This window comes from Mauremys reevesii, linkage group 2 (genome assembly GCF_016161935.1).
Source record: "Mauremys reevesii isolate NIE-2019 linkage group 2, ASM1616193v1, whole genome shotgun sequence".
Lineage (NCBI taxonomy): Eukaryota > Metazoa > Chordata > Testudines > Geoemydidae > Mauremys > Mauremys reevesii.
This window is the reverse complement of record NC_052624.1, coordinates 63,258,792-63,273,547: the sequence shown is the minus strand read 5'-3', so window position 1 is coordinate 63,273,547 and position 14,756 is coordinate 63,258,792. Positions and strand designations below refer to the sequence as shown.

Genomic DNA, 14,756 nt, shown 5'->3' with positions numbered 1-14,756 from the left:
GTAGCTGACAAGCTGCTTTAGTTTGAATCCAGCAGAGGAGAAAGACAGAATGCAAGCACTGAATGCATAGAAGGAAAAAATACAGTGATCACAGCCACCCCGCTGCCAGCCTCGATGAAACAGTGTTGGGAGCATGTACTATACTTCAATTAACTTTATCTTAAGGAGTAAGCTGGAAAACAAGAGGCAGTTACAGGCAGGGCCTAACTCCTGCACTATTGAAAAACAAAGATATAGGTGCCTGGCTGCAGAAAAATGGCAAAATTCCATGGAAAAAATGCTGAATACCATGACACATTGGAAAATAGCAAAGTCCAGGGTTGCAGAAGGCACGGGACCTTGATTGAGATGAAAGGAGATATTCACACTTCCTAGACTGATTATTTCAGGCTGACTGCAGCCTTAGGCAGGCTTTATGGCATTAGTTTACACTGATTTCACATTTTGGAGCATCTTTCTGCAATTATAAGGATTAGAAACTTTTTTTTGTAAACCAAAAAGGCAAGAGGGAGGGTGGTTACTCCACTAAAACTTGTTTGAGATCCCCACGAGGTCACAACCTATATGCTGAGAACCCCTTATTAGCCAAAGTCCATCTTCCATGATGCACAAAGCTGTGGAATCCTCGGAAAATGGGTTGAAGTGGCTCTGAACCCAGATACGTTTCACTGAAGGCCTGGATCTGTTTTGCATCATGTTGCCTATCAGGGGAATATTTAAAAATTAGTAAACTAAGGATAATTCATGAAATCAGCAAAGCACAAATGAGCCTGGGTCACAATTCTTGCCAAAAAAAATTATTGAAAAATAAGCCACTTCTGTCGTAGGCTGATCATAAGCGCAGTGTCAGCCAGCGAAAGGATATTGCAGGAAGAAAGTCTGTGGAAGGACAAGAGTATCTCGAATTCGGGGGAGAGATGCAAAGGACAGAAAATAATAAAAGGTAATTTATTTTTGTCTACTTTATTCCCTGAAATTTAGGCAAAACTCATACAATGGCAAAACATATGGAATAAATTACCAGGAAAAGTGATCTCAAAACAAACTACCTTGTAGTTCAAGTGCCATGCTCAGCTTCTGTCTGGAGAAGAAAGGAACAGAGTGGTAAAGTCAACAAAAGAAAGTGGATTAAGATTAATCCAATAAGGGCAAACACATTAGACTGGATTTCCCTTTCCTATTCTTTATATCCTTATGTCAACTTCCCAAAATCTGCACATCTGAAATGTGTCCACTAAGGTAAGCACAAATAGTTATTCTCACCACTGTAGAAAAATTAACAAAGCACAAATATTCCTATGGCAGAAGAGTAATAGGTACTTATTAACCATCAACACAAATATATAAAGGTAAGATCCATATATAAACATGATTTTATTTTGAAATTAGAAGATTAAAGTCACTGTGCAACATTAGACAGGCCAGTTACTTAACTGGTTGTACTTCAGTCAAGCTGGCTATAAAACCAGGTAGTAGAGCTGTACAGCTCTGAAAACCAGATGCAACTGAAATGAGCTGTCTCGTGTAATTAAAGAGGGGGAAACCACTGAAATAATACTGAGTCCAATCCCCCAAGTGCAGAGAAGTACATTCTTGGCAATCAGGCTTTGATCCTGCAAGGTCTCAGACACACACATTCTTGGCTTTAAGTAGTCCCATTGAAATGGTAGTGGTGATAGGAGGATCTTGTTCCTGCAAATGTCTAGCCCAATTTTGAACGCACAAACTCATCTGAATGTGGGGCTGAAATAAAGAGGGAACCTCTAGGACAGCGGTTCTCAACTAGGGGTACACATACCCCCGAGAATACTTCCAGGGGTGTATCTCATCTAGCTATTTGCCTACTTTTACAAAAGGCTACATAAAAAGCACTAGCAAAGTCAGTACAAACTACAATTTCATACAGACAATGACTTATTTCACAGACTGTTCTACGTTAGGGATGTAAATATTATTTAAAAAGTTAACCGTTTAACTATTAAAATTACATCATTTAAACGGTTAACCGATTAAAGGGAGAGGGGCTGGGGTTGGGTTCGGCTGGCTGGCTGGTGTGACTGGGGCTGTTCTGTCTGTCTGGCATGGCTGGGGCTGATCCACCTAGTCTGCTGAGGTTGGTGCAGTGGCAGGCTGGTGTGGGGCTGCTGGCTTTGGCAGCAGGGTCATCCCTATGGGGGTGCGGGCCGCAGGACAAATTAGCTCCTGCCAGCTTGGGGAACCCTTCTGCATCAGTGACTGGGCAAAGCCCCCGTCCCGTGGGTCCAGCAGCCGGGACAGGGGTTGTGTATTCCCATAGTTCCTGTACCTATGAATTCTGGGACCTACTGCACTGGCCAATCACACTGGTCTGCAGGGCTCCACAAAGCATGGGGCCCAGAGCGGTTGCCCCGATTCGCCCTACCCAAGGGACGGCTCCAATTGGTGGGATGGCCGGCCTGCACGGGGCTGTTGGGATTGTGACAGGCAGCCAGCCTGAGGGTTAACAGTTAACGGGGGTTAACCGGTAAGACTAATGCTTACCAGTTAACTGTTTATATCCCTACTCTATGTACTATACACTGAAATGGTAAAATCAGAAAGATATTTTTCTGTAACAATGTGCTGTGACACTTGTATTTTTATGTCTGATTTTGTAAGCAAGTAGTTTCTAACTGAGGAGGGGGTACGCAAGACTAATCAGTCTCCTGAAAGGGGTACAGTAGCCTGGAAAGGTTGAGAGCCACTGGTCTAGGGTTTGTAAAAGCAGCAGAGTCCTATGGCACCTTAGAGACTAACACAGGTATTGGAGCATTGGTCTAGGATTGTGCCGAAGGTCAGAATAGTTGTTCTCTTCCTCCTTCTCAGCAGAGATGTCTGTGCACCCCCCCCTCCCCCCATCCAGCACAGAGCGTGAAGGGAGAGTGAAGAAATGTAGGTTACGATTTGGGTCAGTCTCTATCCCTCCCCCTTGCACCCTGCTCCCGCCTCTCTGCCCCCACCTGCCTCCCCCCTTGCACCTGTTCCTCTCTCCCTGCCCGCCCGCCCCCACCTCCCTCTTCCCCTGCCCGCTCATTCCCCCGCGTTTCTATCGTTCTCGCCCCGGCCCCCTGCCCTGGGGGCGGCTAAACGAGCGCGCTCAGACTCGGCCTCGCGGGACGCCCGTTACAGCCGGGGCGGGGCACTATGACGCAAGGCAGTGGACCTGAGCAACGCTATGAACGGGGCGGGGCGAGGGAGCGGAAACAACGAACCAATCAGCGAGGGAAGCCCCGTCCCAGCGGGCAGCAGGCCAATGAATCGGCTTGGGCGCCATCTTTGATTCAGGTAGCGGGGTGCGGGGCGGCTCGTCCGCTCAGGCCTCTTTGAACTTCATGCCCACATTAAAAATGGAGGGAGCTGTGGTCACGTGATAGGGACCGCGCCAGCTCCACTTGGGGCTGTGCTAAGCGGCGGGAGCCTAGCAGCGGCTGTAACACCACAACCCTGAGCCTGACCGAGGCACAGGCGCATGCGCGGCCGGACTGAGGCGGAGGGGAGGGGAAGAGGAGAGTAGCGAGTAGCTCCGCCTCCTCTTGCTCCTGAGGTTTCAATGACTTCCCCCTGCTGAGCCCGGGGGCGGGGCTGTCACTTCCTCCCTCCTGGGTCCGAGGCCAGCAGCTGCCCCCTGCCCTCCCCCGTCAGCATGCGCAGCCCACCCGCCCTGCCCGAGGACATCGTCAGCCTCCTGGCAGGTAACCCGGGAGGGGGCTCCCAGGGGCTGGGGGGGCGTCTGAGAAGGAGTATGGAGGGGGGGCTGGGGTAGGGGAGCAGGCATGGGGGTCTGGCGTGGGAAGGAGGGGAGGGGAGGTAGGGCGCGGGCAGGGAGGGTGGCAGCTGCACCTCAGGGAATAGTGGGTTATTTTGCATTTATTAGATGGATTGATTCGTTTCTGTATTTGGTTGTCACCACACACTTTCAGTGTAGCGCTTGTAGCAGGGCTGAGTGTTGGTGATTGGAAGGGGACAGTAAAGAACTGGGTGGAGAGTAGTGGTGCAGGTGGCTGGGTGGTAAGAATCTGTGATGCCAAAGAATGGTTTTTGTATTTGTAAGATTTTAAAAAAATCTTTATTGTAGGGGCTCGTACTGTTTCTGAAAGTAGCTTCTCATTTAATGGTGAAGAGGCCACTCTTAATTTGTGCAGTTTTAGAATCTTTTCCTTCCCCATTATTTTTTCTGTATTTAAAATCCCCACCGCAGGCTCTATTTACTTAGACTTTGATTATGCTCTTAAAAAAACCCAAAACCTATCTGCTTTCTATTTCAGTATATTTGAAATGAGGAAGGACAGGCCTGCTTCTTACTTCCTTGGTCTCTCACACGCAATATATACTCTATTTACATATTATGAGGTTCTATTTTTACATATTATTTGCTTAGATTATATTTACAAATAATATTCAACTAACAGGTACATGCATGTGTCTCTGCACACTTTCCTGCAACTGCTCAGTAATGTGCTTTCACTTATTTTGGAGAGTGAAATTAGGGGTGAGACTGTTCTTCAGTCTTCATGCCAGTTTTGATGCCTGGCCTCTTTGCTGAAACTGACAAGGTTACTAACAGTGTTGTAGCTGTGTTGGTCCCAGGACCTGAACAGATCTGTGAAAGCTCCTCTTTGGGCAGGTCTGCACTACCACTTAAGTTACTCTGACTTCATAGAATCATAGATGTCCCTCGGGGGGTTAACCTCCCCCTGAGCCACACAAATTTTGTGCTGTCCATACCGTGTTATGACAGCAGGAGATTCTCTCCCACTGATATAGCTTATGATTCTTGCCGAGGTGAAGTAATTTTGCCAATGAGAGAGTGCTCACCAGATGCACTGTAGTTGCGCAGCTGCATTGTAGCGCTGTATGCTAGACTTGCCCTTTGTTGCCAACAGAAGTCGGTCCAATAGAAGATGTTACATCACCCTCCTTGTCTTGCTAAGGATACCATTGGTGATGTAAAAACCTGTCCACCAATTGAGGGCTTATATTGGAATGAATGGATAGTGAAACGGCCATCATGTGACCAACATTTGGTCACTGCTGCCCCCGGCTGAATCCTAACCAGTGAGTTGAAAGGCACCTCATCCAAATCTTTGAGGAACATAGTTGGTCTAGAGCAGAGGTGGGGAACCTACGGCCTGCAGGCCAGATCTGGCCCACTGCTTCATTTCACCTGGCTGGCGGCAAGCCTCCGTGCCGTGGCCCAGAAGCCCCAAGCTTCAGCGGCTGTCCCCCACACCCCCCTGGTGCTGGAGCTGCAAGCACCATCTTGCTGCGTTGCAGGGGGAAGCTAGGCCGTTAAAAGTCCGGTCAGCTCTGCGCAGCTCCCGGAAGCTACCAGCACGTCCCCGCAGTGCCTAGGAGCAGGGGCGATAAGGGAAGTTCTGCGCACTGCCCCCAACCCCATCGCCAGCTCTGAAGCTCCCATTGCCCAGGAACTGCAGCCAATAGGCGCTGCGGTGGTAGCTCCTGCAAGCGTGGGAAGCATGCACCATGCAGAGCCCCCTGGCCTCTCCGTCTAGGGGCCAGACATGGCGCCTGCTTCTAGGAGCAGCAGAGCCACGGCAGGCAGGGAGCCTGCCTTAGCCCCGCTACGCCACTGACCAGGAGCCACCAAGGTAAGCGCTGCCCAGCTGGAGCCCAGACCCCCAACCCACTGCTCCAGGTCCGAACCTCTTCCTGCACCCTAATTCCCTCCACACACTCCCACCTGCATCCCAGCCCCCTGCTCTGGGTCAGAACTCCCTCCAGCACCCTAACTCCCTCCCAGACCCTGCAGCCCCACCCCCCTGCCCAAGCCCTAAGCGTTCTCTCGCATCCAAACTCCCTTCCGGAGCCAGCACCCCAATCCCCTGCCCCAGTCTGAGCCTCCTCCTGCATGCCAAGCCTCTTGGCCATAGCCCCGATCCTCCTCCTGCACCCCAAATCCCTCATCTCCAGCCCCACCCCGGAGCCTGAACCCCAAGCTGGAGCCATCACCCCTTCCCACACCCCTGCCCCAGCCCAGAGCCCCATCCCGCACCCTGAACCCCTTATCTCTGGTCCCATCCCACAGCCTAGGGGAAGCCCCAAGACTCCACAACCCCCCAGGGCTGTGTGTGGCCTATGACTGTTTTCTGTGGGTCTGATAGAAAAAAGGTTCCCCACCTCTGGTCTAGAGATCCTTTTGACAGTTTACTTGTCCCAAAACCAATAAAACAGAAAAATGTATTAGTTCAGGGGAAAACAATATAATCCTAGATCACCTGGCTTAATTTAAATGTTACTGTGTTGGTGCATCACATATTGTTTCAATAAAATGTGAGAGAGATTATGGTGTGGCTGTGCAGGTGTTTATATTTATATAGACATGATGAAGTGTGATTGACTACTAAAGAATACTTTCTCACCACAAAAGTGACCAGCAATAGTATACATAAAAGAGGCTTTAAAACATCTAAAATTTAAAGAAAGTGGTTTGAGGCATGCTTTATTTTGTTATGCGTAAGATTTACACTAGTGCACTTGATTTCCCTTTTTTTGCAGCACTAAATAGCTTATTGTTACTGATTTGGGGTAAGTTATACATCTCAAAACTCAGGATTTTTTTATTTTGTTTTGGAAAAAGTGTGTGATAGAGTGCTGCAAAGTCTACTTCAGTTTGAGTGGTTAAAGCACTGGAAAACTTGGCTTCTGTTCCTGGTTGTGCCACAGACTTCCACGTGACCTTGGAGAAGACACAGACCGCATTCTTCAAATTCTGGTGCCTAAAGCTAGGCACTTAAAGCCACACGTGGGCATCTGAAGAAATGGCCTGAATTTCACAGGGACAGTATTTACATCTCCCACTAAACTTAGTTTTAGTTCGGTACCTCTTAAAATAAGGCTACTTATTTAGATCCTTAATTTTAAGGAGGCAGGTTTGCAAAGTAGACTCAGAAAGGTTAAGGCTATGTGGTGTCTGAGTGTAATTAACATTTGTAAAAAATGTTGGCCTAGAACTCCTTCTGCAGTAAAATCCTCTGGAGGAAGGAAATCTCTATGTAATTACGTTGTAATATCAGGAGCAGGTTTGTGATCCCCCCCCCCCCCATCCCAAAGGAATAGGCTGCAGACTTCAAACCTGGCAAATTTTTAGGGATCCACAAGGTTCTAGCGTTCTGCAGGAGACCTCATGGAAGTTCTTTGCCTCTGGCACCCTGTAGCTTCCACCCTGGTGAAGCGCTGCTGGGAACTGTGCTTGACATGGCTGCCCATGAGATCTCTAAGGGGATCTATGCAGATGAAATAGTCTGAGTAAGTATTATTTCTTCTAATAATGAGGATCCTTCCCCCCCTCCCATCTTATTTAGTATCCACTCTCCCCCAGCACAGACTGCTCAAAAAGGCCTCTATAAGGCTCAATGAGGTAGTGCTGCAGAGGCAGCTGAGGCCTTTCATGTACAGGCTGGGGGACAGCTGTACATGGAGGGTGTCATTGATTACAGTGACTGTGAAATGCAAAGTTGACTATCGATAAATACCTATTTAGTCTGTAAAATACCCTTGGGTTACAGTTCTTCTAGGGTGAAGTGAAGCTGTACTCTTTACAAGTACTATCTTCAGTAAACAAGTTTAATGAAGAAGTGGTGTGTTTAAACTTTTCTTAAAATAGTTTTTTAAAATTTACTACAACAAGAATATCAACATCTTTAAGTTACAGTGGAAGTCATATTTACAGTTTAATACACCAACCCCAGTTCACACTCTGGTTTATCAGAGTACTTGAGGGAAAAGCATATTTAACACTTGTTGCTCTCCTAGCTCTTTTTGAGCATAATAAAACATATAGAGTAGAGAGACTGTTCTGTAGGTTAGACAGGATACTTAAGAATTCTGGGAGAGAAAGGGGTGAGTAATAACAGATATTGTCTAGTTAACCCTTACAGACATGTCTGTCCTTTGAATTGGGGTGGGGATAAAAAGCCTTGAGGGCATCTGTGCTATTCAGTTGAAAACATCACTACTGTACATTTTTTCTAGAAAACAGGATAGCTTATTTAACAATCCAGCTATCACAGGGCAAGCACATCCATCCCCTTTTGGGTCAGGGTGAGGGTTATTTACCCACAGCTGAATCTTGGCAATCACCTTTGTTTTGGTACAGTGTGGCCTAGGGCAAGTCAATATGACTGCCCTCTCTCAGGGCTGTGTGGCCTAGTGGCCAGCCAGGGGAGTTGGCCACCACCTGGGGGTGGGTGGCAGCCAGGTGGGGGGCCCAGGCCCTCCCTGCTCCACCAGGTCCCAGGTCAGGGACCTGGCAGTGGCAAGTGTGCTCACTACTGGGTCAGCAGGGGACTCCATCCAAAACATACTGACACCACCCAACACAATGACTAGTGCACTGTGCTACTTCCTACCCTGTCGCTGGTGCAGTCGTCCCAGCATCTCCAAGTTCTTTGGGCTCTTCAGCCTGTGTGGCTCTCAGCAGCTCTATTACTCCTTGGGTATCTGCAGGAGCTTGGGCGTTCACCTGGGTTTCAGCACCCAGGGCCTCAGCATTTCCCAGTCTGGAGCTCACCACATACATCCACCCTCCTCAGCAGTCCACCCTGAATGAGCTGGGCTGCTCCCTTTTATATCTGGTCTCCAGCTGGAACATGACTAGCAGGGCCAAGGGGGCGTGGCCCCCTTGGCCCAAAGGGTGGCATTAACCCTGGCAGTACCAGTGCAGGGCAAGCATGCCCCGCCACACCAACAAATACTTCATACAGGTCATATACAAAAAAGCTGTGTTAAAAGTTATTTAAGTTGCAAAGTCGATAGTTAAGCACTTTGAAAATTAGGAAATACCAGAGCTGAGATGGCACAAGCCATCTCTATTCACCCCCTCATACACCCAATTGTGTGCTTTATGGCAGTGCTTCTCAAAGTCGGTCTGCCGCTTGTTCAGGGAAAGCCCCTGGTGGTCTGGGCCGGTTTGTTTACTTGCCGCGTCCGCAGGTTCGGCAGATCGCGGCTCCCACTGGCTGTGGTTCGCCGCTCCAGGCCAATGGGGGCTGCGGGAAGCGGCGTGGGCCAAGGGATGTGCTGGCCACCCTTCCCGCAGCCCCCATTGGCCTGGAGTGGCGAACCATGGCCAGTGGGAGCCGCAATTGGTCAAACCTGCGGATGTGGCAGGTAAACAAACCGGCCCGGACTGCCAGGGGCTTTCCCTGAACCAGCAGCGGACTGGCTTTGAGAAGCACTTCTTGATGATACTGTCTTTAATTATATGATCATGCACTAATTTTTTTTTCCCCACAGGACACTAGCCTCATTCTCTACACTGCCTAGGCGGTACTTGAGAGAAGAGGCAGCTGTTCAGTATTTTTATCTTCATTAAATTAGTAACTCCTACCTTATTTACTGCACATCATCCAAAGTCTGCAATGCATTATTCATTTCGTCTTGGCCTTTTCTGTGGTGCTTATTAATGTTGTATTTAAGTGGCTCACAAATACTGATGAATTCGTCTCTGTATCATCTCCATTTTACACATGGGGAAACTGAGAAAGAAACATGTCTGAGGCCACACACTAAATCAGTAGAGAGCCAGGGTTCGAATGCAAGACCCTCTGTCTCCAAACCATGTATTTGTTTCTCCAGATCAAGCTGCCTTACTGTCAGAGAGGTACTTCCATTGACGTCAGTTGCAGTTGTGACTGCTTAGCACTTCTGTATATCAGACCCCAGGTGAGAGAAACACAATTAGGGACTGACTACTTATGAACAGTTCAGGCTGTATAAATTGCAAAACAGCACATAGAGTTCCTATTGCAGAGCCAGCATAGAACTGAGTTCTCCTGACTGGCGTTCATTTGCTTTAACCACGGGACCATTCTTTCCCCCTCCCCAGTCATCTCTAGCCTCATTTTCTACACACTTCTTCCAACTTCTGCAACAAAGAAAGAGGATCCTACAAACTTTCTCATTCACTTCATAACCCTGATTGAATTGTACAGTGTGCATTCATCCTGTACACTCAATAAGTCAGGGGTCCCTTGGAAAAATAGTACATAATTATGTAATTAAAGATTGTCATAATGCATACAGACAAGGGGAATGAATTAAGTTGCATGGGCAACTTTATTTCCTAACTTTTGAATGCTTGGCTTTGCAACCTAAATAACTTTATCTCTTTTTTCAGTGGAAAAAGATTTTAAAAAATTCTGTTGTGAGCAACTGTATGACCTGTGCCATCATGTATTATTGGTAGGGTTTAACACTGAACCTTCAGTACTGAAGCACAGTGTGAGCTACAGGAATGATTATACATGGGTTGGAAGCAGGAGAAAGCTGTTTCTGTGAAGTAGGAGGAAGGGCCACTGTGGCAATGTGCTTGTTGCAGGAGGTGGCTGGGGGGAGCCCAGTCCAAACGTCTTTCTCTCTTCTTTATTCTGTGTGTGTATGTGGTGGTGGTGAGCTCTTTACCTATGTGGTGCCCTCACAGGGGCAGATATGGGTGGGTGGGGCCATGCTCTGTGTCCATAAGGGGAGGCAGGGCCCAGTCTAGTGCTCTCTCTCCCCTTCCTTCTTCACTCTGGGAGGTGGGGTGAAATCTTTGTGCCTAGGTGGTGCCCCCAGAAGAGGGATGGGCCACTGGGGGCAGGATTTGTTGAGGGGAGCCCAGCAGGCCATCTCTTCTTCCCTCTCTTGGGGAAGTTGTCCGCTCCTGGGGTTCCCAGTGCAGTATCAGCTGGTGCTGCTGTTTCTGTGGCAATGTGGACCTGGTCTTAGACTGGAATATTCATGTTCAACTATTGTTTTGCTATGTTGCCAAAATCGTGCTGACTATGCAAACTATGCAGAAAGGAAATTACAGTTTTTAAACATTTATTTTTCAGCTAAATTTTAACAGAATTCCCTGAGATGAAAGAAAAGGCATTTCTCTAGCACCGAGACTTTTTCTTCCTGATTAATGTCAAAAGACATCTGCAAACGATGGAGGTGTTAAAACATCCCTAAAATAGTCAAATGTTTCCTAATGAAAACTGTTAGGCAACTGAAATATAGAACTTGCTACCAGATTCCTTATAATTTTGGGTCATGGTTCTCATTGGAAGCAAGATGGGACTTTATAATACATTTTGCAAAAAGAATGACATTTGCTTCATCTTTGACCCCATATTAGTGGAAAGAGATTTTATTTTCTCATAACTCTTTGATTCACATTCCATAAACTTTGGCTTCTGCTTAATCCAGAAGTTGTTTTGAAGGTGTCTGCAGCTGTTAATATGTATTTAAATAGTACTGGAGTGGGACTGGAAACAGTGAGGTAAAGAGCCCTACACAAGCTTCCTGGTAAGAAATAGCCTCCAGTGATTTGAAACATTGTTCAAATTGTGTCTGCCATAAATTTGAGAATAAGTGTCATATGAGTGATAAAAATGGCATAGACTATTTTTTTATACACTCATTACTCACACTCCACGTTAATTGAAAAAGACAACCCATCTTTATCATCTAAGTTTACGTTTCTTTTCTAATCATATGTCAACAAACCACAATAGATGCAGTATAATGTGGCATATCGTGTAAATCTTAGGTTAATCCTTAAGATTGTTTACTGTAGCTCATTTGGAATCATGTAAACTGCTCTTGATTTGTATTAGTGTGCTTCAGTCATCTCTAACCGGTGTGAGGTGTGGAGAAGAAAATGTTCCAATCCCCGTATGGTGAGATTAGAACTTTGTCCTGAACGTAATTTATCTGAAATGTCCTAGGTGTTTGATTTCAGTTGAGGATCTGAGCAATCTAGGTGTGCTTTTGCTCTGTAAATCATTGAAGGGAATTGCTGATTGTTTATTTTATCAATAAATTCATTTTATGTTGGTAGTAATATAGAAAGATGGTCTTGCTTATGGTAGTTTAAGATACAACTGGACTGCCCATAAAAGATTCTTTGTGGCAAAAGAAAGGTCTAAATACTTGTCAGCCTATACCAATGCACTGTTTTCGGCTAGCTGTCTTACAGTTGCAAGCCTGTCTTCGTTTTTCTTTTGTAACAGATATTTTGTTGCTGTATAAATACAAATGTAAATCAAAACATGACAAGTAGCATGTTCAATGTGATCCAATATTTATTTAGCAAACTCTGGGAAGAAATTTTCCAAACCATCCAGTGGTCTTCCTTTTGATGGAAAAGAGCTAATGTTGCATGCATTGCAGATTGTGATTTATAGCACAAAAGGACAGGCAGCTACAGAGGTTATTGCCTGATAGGGAATAGGTCTAAAGACAATTTATCAGTAGATTTCTTTGCAAATTCTGAAGTCAGCTTGGTTAATTGCTTCCTAAAAGTAGACCTAGTACTGCTAAGAGATACTGTGGCTGTCCATTTGAAGCTGGTCATACTTCCAAAGTATATTTCCTATAATATGCTTACTTCAGGTACAGCAGATATTTACTCTATTTAGTAATATGCAATGCAAACAGCTATGTTGGGTTTGGAATGATTGATAAAATGCTGTATCATTGCAGAGCTGAAAGCTAGGCTGCAGAAGCATGTTCAGATGGCCATTTTTTGTTGTTTGTAAATTTTTATATTTTCCCTTTTGTATAGTTTTCTTAGCTGAATCCTGAAAAGCCTTATGTGAGTAGCCTTCATGCACAAGAATAGTCCTGTTGCCTTCATAAAGCATAAGACATTGACCACTCACTAGAATGAGGTTCTGAGAGATTGGGCCTTCTGTTTGTTTTCTGCCACCAGAAACTGGAAAATTCCCAAAGTTGTCTGTGTAGACACACTGAAATATTGTGATGCCCAAGTCCTTGCTGTATGTTTATATTGATAATTGCAAACCAAAATAACTCTGACTTAAACATTTCTACACAAAGGATAGATGTAAAATATAAACAAAATAAAAATGTCTGTTAAAATTGTGATTGGTTATACCTAATGGAAATCAAGTTTTAAACTAAATAAACCATTTGATTAATTCCCTATGAGTTAGTACCATATTTTAGTCCTCTGTCCTTTTTTTCTATCAGTTTGTTGTCTTTTTTTGACAGCAATTTGTTAATCAGATCTTATCAGATCTTTCAGTTCTGCATCTACTATTCATTTCAGCATGAAAATAATTTTTCTCTAGAGTGCTTCAGACAAGGTTAAGATAATTAAATATAAACAGTAGCAAAACAAACACTGTTATTAACATTATTTCAGGGCTTGTATGTTATCTAAAAAAAGTTAACTTTGGTGTGGAATAGTTTCTCCATGTCTATTCATCTTTGTAATTATAGTGCTAAATATAAACTGTCAGCAGAGGAACTCTGGCTCTTTTTGCTGCAGAAATATGGATTATGTAGCATGTGCATACTTCTTGCCCTCTAGTCTGTCAGTGTGTGATAGAACCAATCAAAATGTGTGAGAATAATGACTGAAAAGGCCAACAGCTATGTTTTGTTCCATGTCTCACTGTAACTGACAAATTATAATTGTTTTACTATAAAACCTGTTTTAATAGGCGTTCTCACTGTTTGAATTAAACTGGTTGTTTTAAAAAGAAAGATGGATAAACAGAAATGCCTTCAGGTACAACCACAAGGAACTCCCACATGTGTCTGCAGCAGGGTTTGAATCCAGAACCTTCAGATTCTCACTACACACCTCTAATTAGGGTTGCCAACTTTCTAATTGCACAAAAACAAACACCGTAGCCTCGCCCCTTCCCCGAGGCCCTGTCCCCCGCTCACTACATTCCCCCTTCCTAGTTGGCTTGCTCTCCCCCACTCTCACTTGCTTTCACTGGGCGGGGGCTGGGGTGCAGGAGGGGGGTGAGGGGTCTGTCTGGGGGTATGGGCTCTGGAGTGGGGCTGGGGATGAGGGGTTCAGGGTGTGGGAGGGCACTGCGGGTTGAGGTGCAGAGGGGGTGAGTGCTCTGTTTGGGGGTGCAGGCTCTGGGGTGTAGCCAGGGATGAGGTGTTTGGGGTGCAGGGGGAGCTCTAGCCTGGGGGATGGGGCACAGGGTTCAAGGTGTGGGAGGGGGCTCTGGCCTGTGGTTGGGGTGCAGGGGGAGTAGGGCTTCATCTGGGGATGCAGGCTCTGGGGTGGGGCTGAGGGGTTTGGGGTGCAGGAGGTGGCTCTGGGTTGGGGGGGGCTCAGGGCTGGGGCAGGGGGTTGGGGCTCGGGGTTGGGGTGCGGGCTTACCTCCGGCGGTTCCCGGTCAGCGGTGCAGAAGGCTTCCTGCTGGTCCTGGCTCTGCGCTTTGCCCTGGAAGTGGCCAGCAGGTCCGGCTCCTAGGTGGAGGTGCAGCAGGGTGGCTCCGCGCGCTGCTCTCTCCTACAGTCACCATCCCCACAGCTCCCATTGGCTGTGGTTCCCGGCCAAGGGGAATGTGGTGCCGGTGCTCGGGGCCGGGCAGCGCACGAAGCCGTGGTCCCCCAACCTAGGAGCCAGACCTGCTGGCTGCTTCCGGGGCGCAGCGTGGAGCCAGTATAGGTAGGGACTAGCCTGCCTTAGTTCCACAGCACCGCCAACCAGACTTTTAATGGTCTAGTCGGCGGTGCTGACCAGAGCCACCAGGGTCCCTTTTCGACCGGGTGCTCCAGTTGAAAACCGGACACCTAGTCACCCCACCTCTAATGTTTGAGTTAAAGATATCCTTTGAGTGGACCAGATTTTTGAGGGATATGGTGCATACTTTATCAGTGGATTACATAGCTGTTTTCTTCACAGCAGTAGAATGTTGGGGGTCAGGATTTCAGGAATCTATTCCTGCCTTTGGGAAGGGAGAATGAACTAGTGG

At 46.7% G+C, this 14,756-nt stretch overlaps 1 protein-coding gene and 1 long non-coding RNA gene across 3 annotated transcripts in view; one reads left to right on the top strand and one right to left on the bottom strand.

Moving 5' to 3' along the window:
* Window positions 1-3,361, bottom strand: part of LOC120398358 — an 81,511-nt gene extending 78,150 nt beyond the window's left edge. Inside the window, exons 1-2 of one of the 2 annotated variants that reach the window (XR_005594335.1) lie at window positions 3,231-3,361; window positions 1,050-1,081 (exon numbers count right to left, since the gene is read on the bottom strand). This is a non-coding gene — a long non-coding RNA (uncharacterized LOC120398358). Of the gene's footprint in view, window positions 1-1,049; window positions 1,082-2,305; window positions 2,622-3,230 lie in introns of those variants that run through there. The other variant, XR_005594336.1, reaches the window with a different exon arrangement.
* The window catches only part of SKAP2 (src kinase associated phosphoprotein 2), a 152,295-nt gene continuing 140,896 nt past the window's right edge, over window positions 3,358-14,756 (top strand). The window contains exon 1 of the mRNA XM_039525721.1: window positions 3,358-3,710. Within this exon, the coding sequence (XP_039381655.1) occupies window positions 3,662-3,710 (49 nt within the window). The 5' untranslated portion in view covers window positions 3,358-3,661. The remainder of the gene's footprint in view (window positions 3,711-14,756) is intronic.